General features: G+C 43.2%; 1 protein-coding gene across 4 annotated transcripts in view; it reads left to right on the forward strand.

Annotated features, from left to right (window-relative positions):
• The window catches only part of FAM219A (family with sequence similarity 219 member A), a 122,276-nt gene that overhangs the window by 60,397 nt on the left and 40,887 nt on the right, over positions 1-20,992 (forward strand). For all 4 annotated transcript variants that reach the window (XM_077281378.1, XM_077281380.1, XM_077281381.1 and 1 more), the window contains one exon: positions 20,685-20,784. In XM_077281378.1, coding sequence (XP_077137493.1) covers positions 20,685-20,784 — 100 coding nt within the window. The remainder of the gene's footprint in view (positions 1-20,684; positions 20,785-20,992) is intronic.

Here is a 20,992-nt window from a genome sequence, read left to right on the forward strand (position 1 = left end):
TCCTTTGCCTGAATTCTTCTCGGGGAATAGATCTCACTTTCAAAATTTTAAAAATAATTGCAAATTGTTTTTGTCCCTGAAGTCTCGCTCTGCCGGAGACCCTGCACAGCAGGTCAGGATTGTAATTTCCTTGCTCCGGGGCGACCCTCAAGACTGGGCTTTTGCATTGGCACCAGGGGATCCTGCGTTGCTCAATGTGGATGCGTTTTTTCTGGCCTTGGGGTTGCTTTATGATGAACCTCATTTAGAGCTTCAGGCGGAAAAGGCCTTGATGTCCTTGTCTCAGGGGCAAGATGAAGCTGAAATATACTGCCAAAAATTCCGCAAATGGTCTGTGCTTACTCAGTGGAATGAGTGCGCCCTGGCGGCGATTTTCAGAGAAGGTCTCTCTGATGCCATTAAGGATGTTATGGTGGGGTTCCCTGTGCCTGCGAGTCTGAATGAGTCCATGACGATGGCTATTCAGATCGATAGGCGTCTGCGGGAGCGCAAACCTGTGCACCATTTGGCGGTGTCTACTGAGAAAACGCCAGAAAATATGCAATGTGATAGAATTCTGTCCAGAAGCGAGCGGCAGAATTTTAGACGAAAAAATGGGTTGTGCTTCTATTGTGGTGATTCAACTCATGTTATATCAGCATGCTTTAAGCGTACTAAGAAGCCTGACAAGTCTGTTTCAATTAGCACTTTACAGTCTAAGTTTATTCTATCTGTGACCCTGATTTGTTCTTTGTCATCTATTACCGCGGACGCCTATGTCGACTCTGGCGCTGCTTTGAGTCTTATGGATTGGTCCTTTGCCAAACGCTGTGGGTATGATTTGGAGCCATTGGAGGCTCCGATACCTCTGAAAGGGATTGACTCCACCCCATTGGCTAGTAATAAACCACAATACTGGACACAAGTGACTATGCGTGTTAATCCGGATCACCAGGAGGTTATTCGCTTTCTGGTGCTGTATAATCTACATGATGTTTTGGTGCTGGGATTGCCATGGCTGCAATCTCATAACCCAGTCCTCGACTGGAGAGCTATGTCTGTGTTAAGCTGGGGATGTAAGGGGACGCATGGGGACGTACCTTTTGGTTTCCATTTCATCATCTATTCCCTCTGAGATTCCTGAATTCTTGTCTGACTTTCGTGACGTTTTTGAAGAACCCAAGGTTGGTTCACTACCTCCGCACCGGGAGTGCGATTGTGCCATAGACTTGATCCCGGGTAGTAAATACCCTAAGGGTCGTTTATTTAATCTGTCTGTGCCTGAACACGCGGCTATGCGAGAATATATAAAGGAGTCCTTGGAAAAGGGACATATTCGTCCTTCGTCATCTCCCTTAGGAGCCGGTTTTTTCTTTGTGTCTAAGAAAGACGGCTCTTTGAGGCCGTGTATTGATTATCGACTTTTGAATAAAATCACGGTTAAATATCAATATCCGTTACCACTGCTTACTGATTTGTTTGCTCGTATAAAGGGGGCCAAGTGGTTCTCTAAGATTGATCTCCGTGGGGCGTATAATTTGGTGCGAATCAAGCAGGGGGATGAGTGGAAAACCGCATTTAATACGCCCGAGGGCCATTTTGAGTATTTGGTGATGCCTTTTGGTCTTTCAAATGCCCCTTCAGTCTTCCAGTCCTTTATGCATGACATTTTCCGCGATTATTTGGACAAATTTATGATTGTGTATCTGGATGATATTCTGATTTTTTCGGATGACTGGGACTCTCATGTCCAGCAGGTCAGGAGGGTTTTTCAGGTTTTGCGGTCTAATTCCTTGTGTGTGAAGGGTTCTAAGTGTGTTTTTGGGGTTCAAAAGATTTCCTTCTTGGGATACATTTTTTCCCCCTCTTCCATCGAGATGGATCCTGTCAAGGTTCAGGCTATTGGTGATTGGACGCAACCCTCTTCTCTTAAGAGTCTTCAGAAATTTTTGGGCTTTGCTAACTTTTATCGTCGATTTATTGCTGGTTTTTCTGATGTTGTAAAACCATTGACTGATTTGACTAAGAAGGGTGCTGATGTTGCTGATTGGTCCCCTGATGCTGTGGAGGCCTTTCGGGAGCTCAAGCGCCGCTTTTCTTCCGCCCCAGTGTTGCGTCAGCCTAATGTTGCTCTTCCTTTTCAGGTTGAGGTCGACGCTTCTGAAATCGGAGCTGGGGCGGTGTTGTCGCAGAGAAGTTCCGACTGCTCCGTGATGAGACCTTGTGCTTTTTTTTCCCGTAAATTTTCGCCCGCCGAGCGGAATTATGATATTGGGAATCGGGAGCTTTTGGCCATGAAGTGGGCTTTTGAGGAGTGGCGTCACTGGCTTGAGGGGGCCAGACATCAGGTGGTGGTATTGACTGACCACAAAAATTTAATTTACCTTGAGTCTGCCAGGCGCCTGAATCCTAGACAGGCGCGCTGGTCGTTGTTTTTCTCTCGGTTTAATTTTGTGGTGTCTTACCTACCGGGTTCTAAGAATGTTAAGGCGGATGCCCTTTCTAGGAGTTTTGAGCCTGACTCCCCTGGTAATTCTGAGCCCACAGGTATCCTTAAAGATGGAGTGATATTGTCTGCCGTTTCTCCAGACCTGCGGCGGGCCTTGCAGGAGTTTCAGGCGGATAGACCTGATCGTTGCCCACCTGGTAGACTGTTTGTTCCTGATGATTGGACCAGTAGAGTCATCTCTGAGGTTCATTCTTCTGCGTTGGCAGGTCATCCTGGAATCTTTGGTACCAGGGATTTGGTGGCAAGGTCCTTCTGGTGGCCTTCCCTGTCACGAGATGTGCGAGGCTTTGTGCAGTCTTGTGACGTTTGTGCTCGGGCCAAGCCTTGTTGTTCTCGGGCTAGTGGATTGTTGTTACCCTTGCCTATCCCGAAGAGGCCTTGGACGCACATCTCGATGGATTTTATTTCGGATCTGCCTGTTTCTCATAAGATGTCTGTCATCTGGGTGGTGTGTGACCGTTTCTCTAAGATGGTCCATCTGGTTCCCTTGCCTAAGTTGCCTTCTTCTTCCGAGTTGGTTCCTCTGTTTTTTCAAAATGTTGTTCGTTTGCATGGTATTCCGGAGAATATCGTTTCTGACAGAGGGACCCAATTCGTGTCTAGATTTTGGCGGGCATTCTGTGCTAGGATGGGCATAGATTTGTCTTTTTCGTCTGCTTTCCATCCTCAGACTAATGGCCAGACCGAGCGGACTAATCAGACCTTGGAGACATATTTGAGGTGTTTTGTGTCTGCGGATCAGGATGATTGGGTTGCTTTTTTGCCTTTGGCGGAGTTCGCCCTCAATAATCGGGCCAGCTCTGCCACCTTGGTGTCCCCGTTTTTCTGTAATTCGGGGTTTCATCCTCGATTTTCCTCCGGTCAAGTGGAATCTTCGGATTGTCCTGGAGTGGATGCTGTGGTGGAGAGGTTGCATCAGATTTGGGGGCAGGTGGTGGACAATTTGAAGTTGTCCCAGGAGAAGACTCAGCTTTTTGCCAACCGCCGTCGTCGTGTTGGTCCTCGGCTTTGTGTTGGGGACTTGGTGTGGTTGTCTTCTCGTTTTGTCCCTATGAGGGTTTCTTCTCCTAAGTTTAAGCCTCGGTTCATCGGCCCGTACAAGATATTGGAGATTCTTAACCCTGTGTCCTTCCGTTTGGACCTCCCTGCATCCTTTTCGATTCATAATGTTTTTCATCGGTCATTGTTGCGCAGGTATGAGGTACCGGCTGTGCCTTCCGTTGAGCCTCCTGCTCCGGTGTTGGTTGAGGGTGAGTTGGAGTACGTTGTGGAAAAGATCTTGGACTCTCGTGTTTCCAGACGGAAACTCCAGTATCTGGTCAAATGGAAGGGATACGGTCAGGAGGATAATTCTTGGGTCACTGCCTCTGATGTTCATGCCTCCGATCTTGTCCGTGCCTTTCATAGGGCTCATCCTGATCGCCCTGGTGGTTCTGGTGAGGGTTCGGTGCCCCCTCCTTGAGGGGGGGGTACAGTTGTGAAATTGGATTCTGGGCTCCCCCGGTGGCCACTTGTGGAATTGTACTTGTGTGCATCATCCCCTCTGTTCACCTGCTCCTATCAGGATGTGGGAGTCGCTATATAACCTTGCTCCTCTGTCAGTTTCATGCCGGTCAACAATGTAATCAGAAGCCTTTCTGTGCATGTTCCTGCTACTAGACAACTCCCAGCTAAGTTGGACTTTTGTCCTTGTGTGTTTTTGCATTTTGTTCCTGTTCACAGCTGCTGTTTCGTTACTGTGTCTGGAAAGCTCTTGTGAGCGGAAATTGCCACTCTGGTGTTATGAGTTAATGCTAGAGTCTTAAAGTAATTTCTGGATGGTGTTTTGATAGGGTTTTCTGCTGACCATGAAAGTGCCCTTTCTGTCTTCTTGCTATCTAGTAAGCGGACCTCGATTTTTGCTAAACCTATTTTCCTACTACGTTTGTCATTTCATCTAAAATCACCGCCAATATATGTGGGGGCCTCTGTCTGCCTTTTGGGAAAATTTCTCTAGAGGTGAGCCAGGACTGTCTTTTCCTCTGCTAGGATTAGGTAGTTCTCCGGCTGGCGCTGGGCATCTAGGGATAAAAAAACGTAGGCATGCTACCCGGCCACTTCTAGTTGTGCGTCAGGTTTAGTTCATGGTCAGTATAGTTTCCATCTTCCAAGAGCTAGTTCTCATATATGCTGGGCTATGTTCTCTCGCCATTGAGAATCATGACAGGCAGTATTATAGTAGTTATATTCTTGTACATAGGAGCAGTATTATAGTAGTTATATTCTTGTATATAGGAGCAGTATTATAGTAGTTATATTCTTGTGTATAGGAGCAGTATTATAGTAGTTATATTCTTGTAGATAGGGGCAGTATTATAGTAGTTATATTCTTGTACATACGAGCAGCATTATAGTAGTTATATTCTTCTATATAGGGGCAGTATTATAGTAGTTATATTCTTGTATATAGGAGCAGTATTATAGTAGTTATATTCTTGTACATAGATGGCAGTATTATAGTAGTTATATTCTTGTACATAGGGGGCAGTATTCTAGTCGTTATATTCTTGTACATAGGAGCAGTATTATAGTAGTTATATTCTTGTACATAGGGGGCAGTATTATAGTAGTTATATTCTTGTACATAGGAGCAGTATTATAGTAGTTATATTCTTGTACATAGGGGGCAGTATTATAGTAGATATATTCTTGTACATAGGGGCAGTATTATAGTAGTTATATTCTTGTACATAGGGAGCAGTATTATAGTAGTTATATTCTTCTATATAGGACAGTATTATAGTAGTTATATTCCTGTATATAGGGGCAGTATTATAGTAGTTATATTCTTGTACATAGGAGCAGCATTATAGTAGTTATATTCTTCTATATAGGAGTACGTGTTACACATATAGATCAGATTATTTGTGAGTGGCTCACTTTCGTTAGCTTTCTTCCATCTTTATCTTCTTCTTCCCTCTTATTAGCCACCCATTACTATCTTATCTCTCCGCTGAGAGTAATTACAGGTGATGAATAAAGCTCCTTGTATAATAGCAGATGAGCACTGTGTGCGGCATTAATACCTCTGCTCCTCCCCCGAGGTGCTGCACTGTACGTTACCCCGAGTGTTGTGCACCGCTCGCCTCCATCGCACCACTTTCATAGTTTGTCTCTTGCCAAGGTCAGGTGCGCCTTGCACTGAGGGAACTCTTCATAACTTACTGTGGATCCAGAAAGGCAGAAATCCAATAATCGCAGATCCCCCCAGTGCAGAATAAGTGGGTTCTTTGCTAATTAGGGCTCCGGCTGCAGTGGATTGTGTGCTCCGAGGTGCTGAGGATTAGGCAGCTGATTGTCCACAGGATTGTCTTAATTTTTAATGTTTAATTTCTATCTCTACAGTTTGATTAAACTGTTAATTATCAGGGCTGCGTATGTCATCTTAAAGGGACAGTACTTCGACTTTATTTCTCAATGTATATTAGGGCTCACCTGTGAGGTGGATTCAGGGCAAGTTCAGATCCAGGGTGCTGGCACAGCCGGTTAGAGGGAACATGGTACAGTGAGGATCCATCCAACAGGCTATGATGGTGCAAATAAGCGAGGTAGGACCCACCGAAACCACAGAACCAGGAGGACAGATGAGCGCAGGTGAAGAGGCGAACAGCAGGTCTGAAACAAGTGTCTGCATCGGTGGTTGTGGTGGAACGTGAACAGCCTAGATATACAGCAGTTTGTAATGCTAAAGAAAGCGATGGGTAAACCGAGATCTGAGAAGACGTTGGTGCAAGATAGAGAATCCACAGCAGATTGTGAACACTCTATAGGAACCGTTCGTAATGCTTACCGCAAACTATTGGTTAACCAGCAACTGACACAAGCAATAAATGTGAGTTGTAGAAGCCACAAGTAGTTAGCAGCGTAATCTGAACAGACTCGTATAACAGTTCGAAATGCGTACAGGAAGCGATGGGTTAACCAGGAGGTCTCGGAAGCAGTCTGTAGGATCTGCGTGGTGTCTAGTCCAAGAAACACGGCAGCCGAACACAACACTAAATGGAGTGAATACTCAGATTTGTCAATGTAGAGTTTTAAAAAGCCTTGGATGATGGATGATGATATCAATGAGATGTGTAAAGCCCAAAGTGGAGCACAGCAAAGGGTGTTCACCATAGGGGAAGGGAGCAGGGCCGGTGTAGAAGCTGAGACATGTGCTTAACACTGAAAAATATGTAGACACAGGTAGTACTACCGCCCTGTCTCTCTTTGTAAATAATGTAGATACAGCTAGTACTACTGCCCTGTCTCTCATTGTAAATAATGTAGATACAGCTAGTACTACTGCCCTGTCTCTCATTGTAAATAATGTAGATACAGCTAGTACTACTGCCCTGTCTCATTGTAAATAATGTAGATACAGCTAGTACTACTGCCCTGTCTCTCATTGTAAATAATGTAGATACAGCTAGTACTACCGCCCTGTCTCTCATTCTAAATAATGTAGATACAGCTAGTACTACTGCCCTGTCTCTCATTGTAAATAATGTAGATACAGCTAGTACTACTGCCCTGTCTCTCATTGTAAATAATGTAGATACAGCTAGTACTACTGCCCTGTCTCTCATTGTAAATAATGTAGATACAGCTAGTACTACCGCCCTGTCTCATTGTAAATAATGTAGATACAGCTAGTACTACCTCCCTGTCTCTCATTGTAAATAATGTAGATACAGCTAGTACTACTGCCCTGTCTCTCATTGTAAATAATGTATACAGCTAGTACTACTGCCCTGTCTCATTGTAAATAATGTAGATACAGCTAGTACTACCGCCCTGTCTCTCATTGTAAATAATGTAGATACAGCTAGTACTACTGCCCTGTCTCTCATTGTAAATAATGTAGATACAGCTAGTACTACTGCCCTGTCTCTCATTGTAAATAATGTAGATACAGCTAGTACTACCGCCCTGTCTCTCATTGTAAATAATGTAGATACAGCTAGTACTACTGCCCTGTCTCATTGTAAATAATGTAGATACAGCTAGTACTACTGCCCTGTCTCTCATTGTAAATAATGTAGATACAGCTAGTACTACCGCCCTGTCTCTCATTGTAAATAATGTAGATACAGCTAGTACTACTGCCCTGTCTCATTGTAAATAATGTAGATACAGCTAGTACTACTGCCCTGTCTCATTATAAATAATGTAGACACAGATAGTACTACTGCCCTGTCTCATTGTAAATAATGTAGATACAGCTAGTACTACTGCCCTGTCTCTCATTGTAAATAATGTAGATACAGCTAGTACTACTGCCCTGTCTCATTGTAAATAATGTAGATACAGCTAGTACTACTGCCCTGTCTCTCATTGTAAATAATGTAGATACAGCTAGTACTACTGCCCTGTCTCTCATTGTAAATAATGTAGATACAGCTAGTACTACTGCCCTGTCTCATTGTAAATAATGTAGATACAGCTAGTACTACTGCCCTGTCTCTCATTGTAAATAATGTAGATACAGCTAGTACTACTGCCCTGTCTCATTGTAAATAATGTAGATACAGCTAGTACTACTGCCCTGTCTCATTATAAATAATGTAGATACAGCTAGTACTACCACCCTGTCTCTCATTGTAAATAATGTAGATACAGCTAGTACTACCACCCTGTCTCTCATTGTAAATAATGTAGATACAGCTAGTACTACTGCCCTGTCTCATTGTAAATAATGTAGATACAGCTAGTACTACTGCCCTGTCTCTCATTGTAAATAATGTAGATACAGCTAGTACTACTGCCCTGTCTCATTGTAAATAATGTAGATACAGCTAGTACTACTGCCCTGTCTCATTATAAAGAATGTAGATACAGCTAGTACTACCGCCCTGTCTCTCATTGTAAATAATGTAGATACAGCTAGTACTACTGCCCTGTCTCATTGTAAATAATGTAGATACAGCTAGTACTACTGCCCTGTCTCTCATTGTAAATAATGTAGATACAGCTAGTACTACTGCCCTGTCTCATTATAAATAATGTAGATACAGCTAGTACTACCGCCCTGTCTCTCATTGTAAATAATGTAGATACAGCTAGTACTACTGCCCTGTCTCATTGTAAATAATGTAGATACAGCTAGTACTACTGCCCTGTCTCTCATTGTAAATAATGTAGATACAGCTAGTACTACCGCCCTGTCTCTCATTGTAAATAATGTAGATACAGCTAGTACTACCGCCCTGTCTCATTGTAAATAATGTAGATACAGCTAGTACTACTGCCCTGTCTCTCATTGTAAATAATGTAGATACAGCTAGTATTACTGCCCTGTCTCTCATTGTAAATAATGTAGATACAGCTAGTACTACTGCCCTGTCTCTCATTGTAAATAATGTAGATACAGCTAGTACTACTGCCCTGTCTCATTGTAAATAATGTAGATACAGCTAGTACTACTGCCCTGTCTCACATTGTAAATAATGTAGATACAGCTAGTACTACCGCCCTGTCTCTCATTGTAAATAATGTAGATACAGCTAGTACTACCGCCCTGTCTCTCATTGTAAATAATGTAGATACAGCTAGTACTACTGCCCTGTCTCTCATTGTAAATAATGTAGATACAGCTAGTACTACTGCCCTGTCTCATTGTAAATAATGTAGATACAGCTAGTACTACCTCCCTGTCTCTCATTGTAAATAATGTAGATACAGCTAGTATTACTGCCCTGTCTCTCATTGTAAATAATGTAGATACAGCTAGTACTACTGCCCTGTCTCACATTGTAAATAATGTAGATACAGCTAGTACTACCTCCCTGTCTCTCATTGTAAATAATGTAGATACAGCTAGTACTACTGCCCTGTCTCTCATTGTAAATAATGTAGATACAGCTAGTACTACTGCCCTGTCTCTCATTGTAAATAATGTAGATACAGCTAGTACTACTGCCCTGTCTCATTGTAAATAATGTAGATACAGCTAGTACTACTGCCCTGTCTCACATTGTAAATAATGTAGATACAGCTAGTACTACCGCCCTGTCTCTCATTGTAAATAATGTAGATACAGCTAGTACTACCGCCCTGTCTCTCATTGTAAATAATGTAGATACAGCTAGTACTACTGCCCTGTCTCTCATTGTAAATAATGTAGATACAGCTAGTACTACTGCCCTGTCTCATTGTAAATAATGTAGATACAGCTAGTACTACTGCCCTGTCTCTCATTGTAAATAATGTAGATACAGTTAGTACTACTGCCCTGTCTCTCATTGTAAATAATGTAGATACAGCTAGTACTACCGCCCTGTCTCTCATTGTAAATAATATAGATACAGCTAGTACTACTGCCCTGTCTCATTGTAAATAATGTAGATACAGCTAGTACTACTGCCCTGTCTCTTATTGTAAATAATGTAGATACAGCTAGTACTACCGCCCTGTCTCTTATTGTAAATAATGTAGATACAGCTAGTACTACTGCCCTGTCTCTCATTGTAAATAATGTAGATACAGCTAGTACTACAGCCCTGTCTCTCATTGTAAATAATGTAGATACAGCTAGTACTACTGCCCTGTCTCTCATTGTAAATAATGTAGATACAGCTAGTACTACTGCCCTGTCTCATTGTAAATAATGTAGATACAGCTAGTACTACCGCCCTGTCTCTCATTGTAAATAATGTAGATACAGCTAGTACTACCGCCCTGTCTCTCATTGTAAATAATGTAGATACAGCTAGTACTACTGCCCTGTCTCTCATTGTAAATAATGTAGATACAGCTAGTACTACTGCCCTGTCTCTCATTGTAAATAATGTAGATACAGCTAGTACTACTGCCCTGTCTCATTGTAAATAATGTAGATACAGCTAGTACTACTGCCCTGTCTCTCATTGTAAATAATGTAGATACAGCTAGTACTACCTCCCTGTCTCTCATTGTAAATAATGTAGATACAGCTAGTACTACTGCCCTGTCTCTCATTGTAAATAATGTAGATACAGCTAGTACTACTGCCCTGTCTCATTGTAAATAATGTAGATACAGCTAGTACTACTGCCCTGTCTCTCATTGTAAATAATGTAGATACAGCTAGTACTACTGCCCTGTCTCTCATTGTAAATAATGTAGATACAGCTAGTACTACTGCCCTGTCTCATTGTAAATAATGTAGATACAGCTAGTACTACTGCCCTGTCTCTCATTGTAAATAATGTAGATACAGCTAGTACTACCTCCCTGTCTCTCTTTGTAAATAATGTAGATACAGCTAGTACTACCACCCTGTCTCTCATTGTAAATAATGTAGATACAGCTAGTACTACTGCCCTGTCTCTCCCTGTAAATAATGTAGTTACAGCTAGTACTGCCTCCCTTTGACTTTCTGTAAATAATGGAAGTACAGGTAGTAGTGTTTTCTTGTCTCTCCCTGTAAATAATGTAGTTACAGATAGCACTGCCTCCTTGTCTCTCCCTGTAAATAATGTAGTTACAGCTAGTACTGCCTCCCTGTGACTTTCTGTAAATAATGGATGTACAGGTAGTAGTGTTTTCTTGTCTCTCCCTGTAAATAATGTAGTTACCGATAGTACTGCCTCCTTGTCTCTCCCTGTAAATAATGTAGTTACAGCTAGTACTGCCTCCCTGTGACTTTCTGTAAATAATGTAAGTACAGGTAGTAGTGTTTTCTTGTCTCTCCCTGTAAATAATGTAGTTACAGATAGTACTGCCTCCTCGTGTCTCCCTGTAAATAATGTAGTTACAGCTAGTACTGCCTCCCTGTGACTTTCTGTAAATAATGGAAGTACAGGTAGTAGTGTTTTCTTGTCTCTCCCTGTAAATAATGTAGTTACAGATAGTACTGCCTCCTTGTCTCTCCCTGTAAATAATGTAGTTACAGCTAGTACTGCCTCCCTGTGACTTTCTGTAAATAATGGAAGTACAGGTAGTAGTGTTTTCTTGTCTATCCCTGTAAATAATGTAGTTACAGATAGTACTGCCTCCTTGTCTCTCCCTGTAAATAATGTAAGATAGTACTGCCTCCTTGTGTCTTTGTGTAAAAAATGTAATTACAGATAGTACTAGTGTCTCCTTGTCTCACTGTAAATATTGTAAGTACAGGTAGTACTGTCTAATTTTCCTTTCCTGTAAATAATAATAAAACTGCCTCCTTGTCTCTCTTTGTACTTATCATCAGTACGAATAGTACTGCCTTTCTCTTCCTGTTAATAATGTAGACAGTACTGCCTCCTTGTCTCTCTGTAAATATTGTAAGTACTGATAGTACTTCCTCCCAGTCTTTTTCTGTAAATATTGTAAGTACAGGTAGTACTGCCTCCTTTTCCTTTCCTGTAAATATTGTGGGTAAAGATTGTTCCAGCTACCAGTCTCTTCTAAATTATTTAGACAAAGCTAGTACTGCCTCCTTGTCTCTCTTTGTAGTTCTTGTAAGTACAAATAGAACGGCCTCTTTCTCTTCCTTTAAATAATGTACACACAGATAGTACTGCCTCCTTGTCTCTCTTTTTAGTTATTATAATTACGAATAGGACGGCCTCTTACTCTTACTTTAAATAATGTACACACAGATAGTACTGCCTCCTTGTCTCTCTTTGTAGTTCTTGTAAGTACAAATAGGACGGCCTCTTTCTCTTCCTTTAAATAATGTACACACAGATAGTACTGCCTCCTTGTCTCTCTTTTTAGTTATTATAATTACGAATAGGACGGCCTCTTACTCTTACTTTAAATAATGTACACACAGATAGTACTGCCTCCTTGTCTCTCTTTGTAGTTCTTGTAAGTACAAATAGGACGGCCTCTTTCTCTTCCTTTAAATAATGTACACACAGATAGTACTGCCTCCTTGTCTCTCTTTTTAGTTATCATAAGTACGAATAGGACGGCCTCTTACTCTGACTTTAAATAATGTACACACAGATAGTACTGCCTCCTTGTCTCTCTTTTTAGTTATTATAATTATGAATAGGACGGCCTCTTTCTCTTCCTTTAAATAATGTACACACAGATAGTACTGCCTCCTTGTCTCTCTTTTTAGTTATCATAAGTACGAATAGGACGGCCTCTTACTCTGACTTTAAATAATGTACACACAGATAGTACTGCCTCCTTGTCTCTCTTTGTAGTTCTTGTAAGTACAAATAGGACGGCCTCTTTCTCTTCCTTTAAATAATGTACACACAGATAGTACTGCCTCCTTGTCTCTCTTTTTAGTTATCATAAGTACGAATAGGACGGCCTCTTACTCTGACTTTAAATAATGTACACACAGATAGTACTGCCTCCTTGTCTCTCTTTGTAGTTCTTGTAAGTACAAATAGGACGGCCTCTTTCTCTTCCTTTAAATAATGTACACACAGATAGTACTGCCTCCTTGTCTCTCTTTTTAGTTATCATAAGTACGAATAGGACGGCCTCTTACTCTGACTTTAAATAATGTACACACAGATAGTACTGCCTCCTTGTCTCTCTTTTTAGTTATTATAATTATGAATAGGACGGCCTCTTTCTCTTCCTTTAAATAATGTACACACAGATAGTACTGCCTCCTTGTCTCTCTTTTTAGTTATCATAAGTACGAATAGGACGGCCTCTTACTCTGACTTTAAATAATGTACACACAGATAGTACTGCCTCCTTGTCTCTCTTTGTAGTTCTTGTAAGTACAAATAGGACGGCCTCTTTCTCTTCCTTTAAATAATGTACACACAGATAGTACTGCCTCCTTGTCTCTCTTTTTAGTTATCATAAGTACGAATAGGACGGCCTCTTACTCTGACTTTAAATAATGTACACACAGATAGTACTGCCTCCTTGTCTCTCTTTGTAGTTCTTGTAAGTACAAATAGGACGGCCTCTTTCTCTTCCTTTAAATAATGTACACACAGATAGTACTGCCTCCTTGTCTCTCTTTTTAGTTATCATAAGTACGAATAGGACGGCCTCTTACTCTGACTTTAAATAATGTACACACAGATAGTACTGCCTCCTTGTCTCTCTTTTTAGTTATTATAATTATGAATAGGACGGCCTCTTTCTCTTCCTTTAAATAATGTACACACAGATAGTACTGCCTCCTTGTCTCTCTTTTTAGTTATTATAATTACGAATAGGACGGCCTCTTTCTCTTCCTTTAAATAATGTAGACACAGATAGTACTGCCTCCTTGTCTCTCTTTTTAGTTATCATAAGTACGAATAGGACGGCCTCTTACTCTTCCTTTAAATAATGTAGACACAGATAGTACTGTGTCATGAATCCCCAATGGCTAGGGATAGCACAGGACAAGCAAAGTATAACAAATATCGGACGAGCTCTAGGGTGATGGAACCTGGGCTGACCACTGCCCTACGCCTGACAAACGCAACTAGAGATAGCCAGGGAGCGTTCCTACGTTGGTTCTAGACGCCACGCACCAGCCTAAGAGCTAACTAGTACTGCAGAGAAAACAAGACCTCACTTGCCTCCAGAGGAATTAACCCCAAAGGTATAGTTGCCCCCCACATGTATTGACGGTGAAATGAGAGGAAGGCACACACATAGAGATGATGTATATAGCTTTAGCAAATAGAGGCCCGCTGAAAACTAGAAAGCAGAATGATACAAAAGGGGACTGAGCGGTCAGCAAAAAACCCTAATCAAAAAAACCATCCTGAGATTACAAGAACCCATGTGCCAACTCATGGCACATGGGGAGAACCTCAGTCCACTAGAGCAACCAGCTAGCATAGAGACATTCTAAGCAAGCTGGACCAAAAACCAAACAACTGAAAATCAGCACTTAGCTTATCCTGAAAGATCTGGGAGCAGGTAGGCAGGAACCAAACAGAGCACATCTGAACACATTGATAGCCGGCAAGGGAAATGACAGAAAGGCCAGGTAAAATAGGAAACACCCAGCCTCTGATGGACAGGTGGAAACCAAAGGCCGCAACCCACCAAAGTCACCCAGTACCAGCAGTAACCACCAGAGGGAGCCCACCAACAGAATCCACAACAGTACCCCCCCCTTGAGGAGGGGTCACCGAACCCTCACGAGAACCCCCAGGGCGATCAGGGTGAGCTCTATGGAAGGCGCGGACCAAATCAGTCGCGTGAACATCGGAGGCGACCACCCAGGAATTATCCTCCTGACCATAACCCTTCCACTTAACCAAATACTGGAGTTTGCGTCTGGAAACACGAGAATCCAAGATCTTTTCAACAACATACTCCAATTCTCCCTCCACCAGCACCGGAGCAGGAGGCTCGACCGAAGGAACAACGGGCACCTCATACCTCCGCAACAATGACCGATGGAACACATTATGAATAGCAAACGATGCTGGGAGATCCAAACGAAAAGATACAGGGTTAAGAATCTCCGAGATCCTATAAGGACCGATGAACCGAGGCTTGAACTTAGGAGAAGAGACCTTCATAGGGACAAAACGAGAAGACAACCACACCAAGTCCCCAACAAGAAGTCGGGGACCCACGCGGCGACGGCGATTAGCAAACTGCTGAGTCTTCTCCTGAGATAACTTCAAATTGTCCACCACCTGATTCCAAATCTGATGTAGCCTGTCCACCACCACGTCCACTCCAGGACAATCCGAAGATTCCCCCTGACCAGAGGAAAAACGAGGATGAAACCCCGAATTACAAAAAAAAGGAGAGACCAACGTGGCAGAACTAGCCCGATTATTAAGAGCAAATTCGGCCAGTGGCAAAAAAGCAACCCAGTCATCCTGATCAGCAGAAACAAAACACCTCAAATAAGTTTCCAAGGTCTGATTAGTTCGCTCCGTCTGGCCATTCGTCTGAGGATGGAATGCAGACGAGAAAGACAAATCAATGCCCATCTTGGCACAAAACGTCCGCCAAAATCTAGACACAAACTGGGATCCCCTGTCAGAAACGATATTCTCCGGAATCCCATGCAAACGAACCACGTTCTGAAAAAACAAAGGAACCAACTCAGAGGAGGAGGGTAACTTAGGCAAGGGCACCAAATGAACCATCTTAGAAAAGCGGTCACACACAACCCAGATAACGGACATTTTCTGTGAAACCGGGAGATAAGAAATAAAATCCATGGAAATGTGCGTCCAAGGCCTCTTCGGGATGGGCAAAGATAACAACAACCCACTAGCCCGTGAACAGCAAGGCTTAGCTCGAGCACACACTTCACAAGACTGCACAAAGGTACGCACATCCCTAGACAAGGAAGGCCACCAAAAAGACCTGGCCACCAAATCTCTTGTACCAAATATTCCAGGATGACCAGCCAACACAGAAGAATGGACCTCGGAGATGACTCTACTGGTCCAATCATCCGGAACAAACAGTCTTTCTGGTGGACATCGATCCGGTTTATCCACCTGAAACTCCTGCAATGCGCGTCGCAAGTCTGGGGATACGGCGGACAATATTACCCCATCCCTAAGGATACCAGCAGGCCCAGTGTCTCCAGGAGAATCAGGCACAAAACTCCTGGAAAGAGCATCTGCCTTCACATTCTTTGAACCTGGCAGGTATGAAACCACGAAATTGAAACGAGAAAAAAATAATGACCAACGAGCCTGTCTAGGATTCAAACGCCTGGCAGACTCAAGGTAAATGAGATTCTTGTGATCAGTCAAGACCACCACGCGATGTTTAGCACCCTCAAGCCAATGACGCCACTCCTCAAATGCCCACTTCATGGCCAAAAGCTCCCGATTACCCACATCATAATTGCGCTCGGCGGGCGAGAATTTTCTAGAGAAGAAAGCACATGGCTTCGTCACCGAGCCATTAGAACTTCTCTGTGACAAAACCGCCCCCGCTCCAATCTCGGAAGCATCAACCTCCACCTGAAAAGGAAGTGAAACATCTGGTTGACACAACACAGGAGCAGAAGAAAACCGGCGCTTAAGTTCCCGAAAGGCCTCCACGGCCGCAGGAGACCAATCAGCAACATCAGCACCCTTTTTAGTCAAATCAGTCAAAGGTTTAACAATACTGTAAAAATTAGCAATGAACCGACGATAAAAATTAGCAAACCCCAAGAACTTCTGAAGGCTCTTAACAGATGTAGGTTGTGTCCAGTCACAAATAGCCTGAACCTTAACGGGATCCATCTCAATAGTAGAAGGAGAAAAAATGTACCCCAAAAAAGAAATCTTCTGGACTCCGAAGAGACACTTTGAGCCCTTCACAAACAGAGAATTGGCCCGCAAAACCTGAAACACCTTCCTGACCTGTAGAACATGAGACTCCCAGTCATCAGAAAACACCAAAATATCATCCAAATACACAATCATAAACTTATCCAGATATTCACGGAAAATATTGTGCATAAAGGACTGAAAGACTGACGGAGCATTGGAGAGCCCAAAAGGCATTACCAAATACTCAAAATGGCCCTCAGGCGTATTAAATGCGGTTTTCCACTCATCACCCTGTTTTATCCGCACCAGATTATACGCACCACGAAGATCTATTTTAGTGAACCACCTAGCCCCCTTAATGCGAGCAAACAAATCAGTAAATAATGGCAATGGATACTGGTATTTGACTGTAATCTTATTCAGAAGACGATAATCTATACAAGGCCTCAGGGAACCATCTTTTTTTGCCACGAAAAAAAAACCTGCTCCCAGAGGGGACGAAGATGGACGAATATGTCCCTTTTCCAAGGACTCCTTAATATAATTCCGCATAGCAGTATGCTCTGGCAGTGACAGATTAAATAAACGACCCTTAGGGAACTTACTGCCAGGAATCAATTCTATAGCACAGTCACACTCTCTATGAGGAGGGAGCGAATTGAGCTTAGGCTCCTCAAAAACATCCTTATAATCTGACAAAAACGCAGGGATCTCCGAAGGAGTCGATGAAGCGATAGAAATCGGAGGTGCATCATCATGAACCCCCTGACATCCCCAGCTTAGCACAGACATTGTTTTCCAGTCCAGGACAGGATTATGAGTTTGTAACCATGGCAGACCAAGCACTAGTACATCATGTAAATTATACAGTACAAGGAAGCGAATCACCTCCTGATGAACGGGAGTCATGCGCATGGTCACTTGTGTCCAATACTGCGGTTTATTCATAGCCAATGGTGTAGAATCAATTCCCTTCAGAGGAATAGGAACTTCCAGAGGCTCTAGACTAAAACCGCAGCATTTAGCAAATGACCAATCCATAAGACTCAGGGCAGCGCCTGAATCCACATAGGCATCGACGGAAATGGAAGACAGTGAAAAAATCAGAGTCACAGACAAAATGAACTTAGACTGCAGAGTATCAATGGCAAAAGATTTATCAACCCTTTTTGTGCGTTTAGAGCATGCTGATATAACATGAGCTGAATCACCACAATAAAAACACAAACCATTTTTCCGCCTATAATTTTGCCGTTCACTTCTGGACTGAATTCTATCACATTGCATAGTCTCAGGTGCCTGTTCAGAAGACACCGCCAACTGGTGCACGGGTTTGCGCTCTCGTAAACGCCGATCAATCTGAATGGCCATAGCCATAGACTCATTCAGACCTGTAGGCGCAGGGAACCCCACCATAACATCCTTAATGGCCTCAGAAAGACCATTTCTGAAGTTTGCAGCCAGGGCGCACTCATTCCACTGAGTAAGCACCGACCATTTCCGAAATTTCTGACAATATATTTCCGCTTCATCATGCCCCTGAGAGAGGGCTAATAAAGCCTTTTCAGCCTGAATCTCTAGGTTAGGTTCCTCATAGAGCAATCCCAATGCCAGAAAAAACGCATCCACACTGAGCAACGCAGGATCCCCTGGTGCCAATGCAAATGCCCAATTCTGAGGGTCGCCCCGCAGGAAAGATATTACAATCTTGACCTGTTGAGCAGGGTCTCCAGAGGAGCGAGATTTCAAAGAGAGAAACAATTTACAATTGTTCCTGAAATTCAGGAAGGTAGATCTATCTCCAGAAAAAAACTCTGGAATAGGAATTCTAGGTTCAGACATGGGAGTGTGAACAACGAAATCCTGTATGTTTTGAACCTTAGCCGCGAGATTACTCAGGCTGGAAGCCAAACTCTGGACATCCATGATAAACAGCTAAGATCAGAGCCATTCAAGGGTTAAGAGGAGGTAAGAAGCAGCTAGACAGCAATTAAGGGCTAGGCAGCAAAACTCTGAAGGAAAAAAAAAAAAAAAAAAATTTTCCTTGAACACTTCTTTTCCTCCTGCTTCAGCCCAAACAATTAACACTTTGTGGGCCGGCTATACTGTCATGAATCCCCAATGGCTAGGGATAGCACAGGACAAGCAAAGTATAACAAATATCGGACGAGCTCTAGGGTGATGGAACCTGGGCTGACCGCTGCCCTACGCCTGACAAACGCAACTAGAGATAGCCAGGGAGCGTTCCTACGTTGGTTCTAGACGCCACGCACCAGCCTAAGAGCTAACTAGTACTGCAGAGAAAATAAAGACCTCACTTGCCTCCAGAGGAATTAACCCCAAAGGTATAGTTGCCCCCCACATGTATTGACGGTGAAATGAGAGGAAGGCACACACATAGAGATGATGTATATAGCTTTAGCAAATAGAGGCCCGCTGAAAACTAGAAAGCAGAATGATACAAAAGGGGACTGAGCGGTCAGCAAAAAACCCTAATCAAAAAAACCATCCTGAGATTACAAGAACCCATGTGCCAACTCATGGCACATGGGGAGAACCTCAGTCCACTAGAGCAACCAGCTAGCATAGAGACATTCTAAGCAAGCTGGACCAAAAACCAAACAACTGAAAATCAGCACTTAGCTTATCCTGAAAGATCTGGGAGCAGGTAGGCAGGAACCAAACAGAGCACATCTGAACACATTGATAGCCGGCAAGGGAAATGACAGAAAGGCCAGGTAAAATAGGAAACACCCAGCCTCTGATGGACAGGTGGAAACCAAAGGCCGCAACCCACCAAAGTCACCCAGTACCAGCAGTAACCACCAGTGGGAGCCCACCAACAGAATCCACAACAGTACTGCCTCCTTGTCTCTCTTTTTAGTTATTATAATTACGAATAGGACGGCCTCTTTCTCTTCCTTTAAGTAATGTACACACAGATAGTACTGCCTCCTTGTCTCTCTTTTTAGTTATTATAATTACGAATAGGACGGCCTCTTTCTCTTCCTTTAAATAATGTACACACAGATAGTACTGCCTCCTTGTCTCTCTTTTTAGTTATCATAAGTACGAATAGGACGGCCTCTTACTCTGACTTTAAATAATGTACACACAGATAGTACTGCCTCCTTGTCTCTCTTTTTAGTTATCATAAGTACGAATAGGACGGCCTCTTACTCTGACTTTAAATAATGTAGACACAGATAGTACTGCCTCCTTGTCTCTCAGTAAATATTGTAAGTACAGATAGTACTGTCTCCTTGTCTCTCAGTAAATAATGTAGACACAGATAGTACTGTCTCCTTGTCTCTCAGTAAATATTGTAAGCACAGGTAGTACTGTTTCCCTGTTTCTCTCTGTATATAACATAGACATTCATGTTCCTTCCTACTTGTCTCTCCCCATGTAATTGTTTTGATGTATTGACAGGAAGCAGAGACATTGAAAATGTCAATAAACTGAAACGCAGTTCTGTTAGAAAGTTTCAGAGCTTTGAGCCTTGTGCGAGGTGACGGCGCTGATTCTGGGGCTCGGGGTAGCTGCGGCACTGAATATCAGCGGATCTAAATTCCTGATCTGTCGCTCGGGATTAGAACTCTGAGAAGAGTCAGTGAATGACATCTAATAACCTCTCGGCTGTCAGACTTCATTCCACCCTGCGCCTGGATCCATGACTCTCCCCACGGTGCAGTGATAATGATCATATAGTGACCGCCCCTGGGAGAGGGGTATAGACACCAGCACACCTGCAGTAGGGCGGCTATGGGGGTATTCAGGGACCTATGGATTTGTAAGGCTGCCACACAATACAATGGAGAGGGCTGAATCCCCTATAGGTGTGAATGGAGTCGGCCTTGTGCTACCCGTCTATTCATATCCATGGGGGGACCTGTAAAGGGGGTCACAGGACCTCTGTAGTGGGTCCCCCTGGTGGCAGCTCCAGGCATTGACAGCACAACCATACACATACCGCATCCCGAATCTCACACTGTCCATTACCTGACTGTTGTGTGCCCTGCACTAATCGTTCTCTGTAATCCCCGCAGGACCCCGCCGCAGCCGCCATATCGGACGGAGACTGTGATATCCGAGAGGGAGAGAGCGTGTCCATGAACTACAAGCCCTCCCCGCTGCAGGTGAAGTTAGGTGAGTGCTGCAGACCACCCATCATCAGCAGAAGAGCGACCGCTCCTGAAATGTAAGAAAAGGAAATGACCCACAAACCAGCAGAGGGCGCTGTATGTATACAGTGACCGCACCAGCAGAATAGTGAGTGCAGCTCTAGGGTATAATACAGGATGTAACTCAGAATCAGTAATGTAATGTATGTACACAGTGACTGCACCAGCAGAAT

This window comes from Ranitomeya variabilis, chromosome 1 (assembly GCF_051348905.1).
Source record: "Ranitomeya variabilis isolate aRanVar5 chromosome 1, aRanVar5.hap1, whole genome shotgun sequence".
Classification (NCBI taxonomy): domain Eukaryota; kingdom Metazoa; phylum Chordata; class Amphibia; order Anura; family Dendrobatidae; genus Ranitomeya; species Ranitomeya variabilis.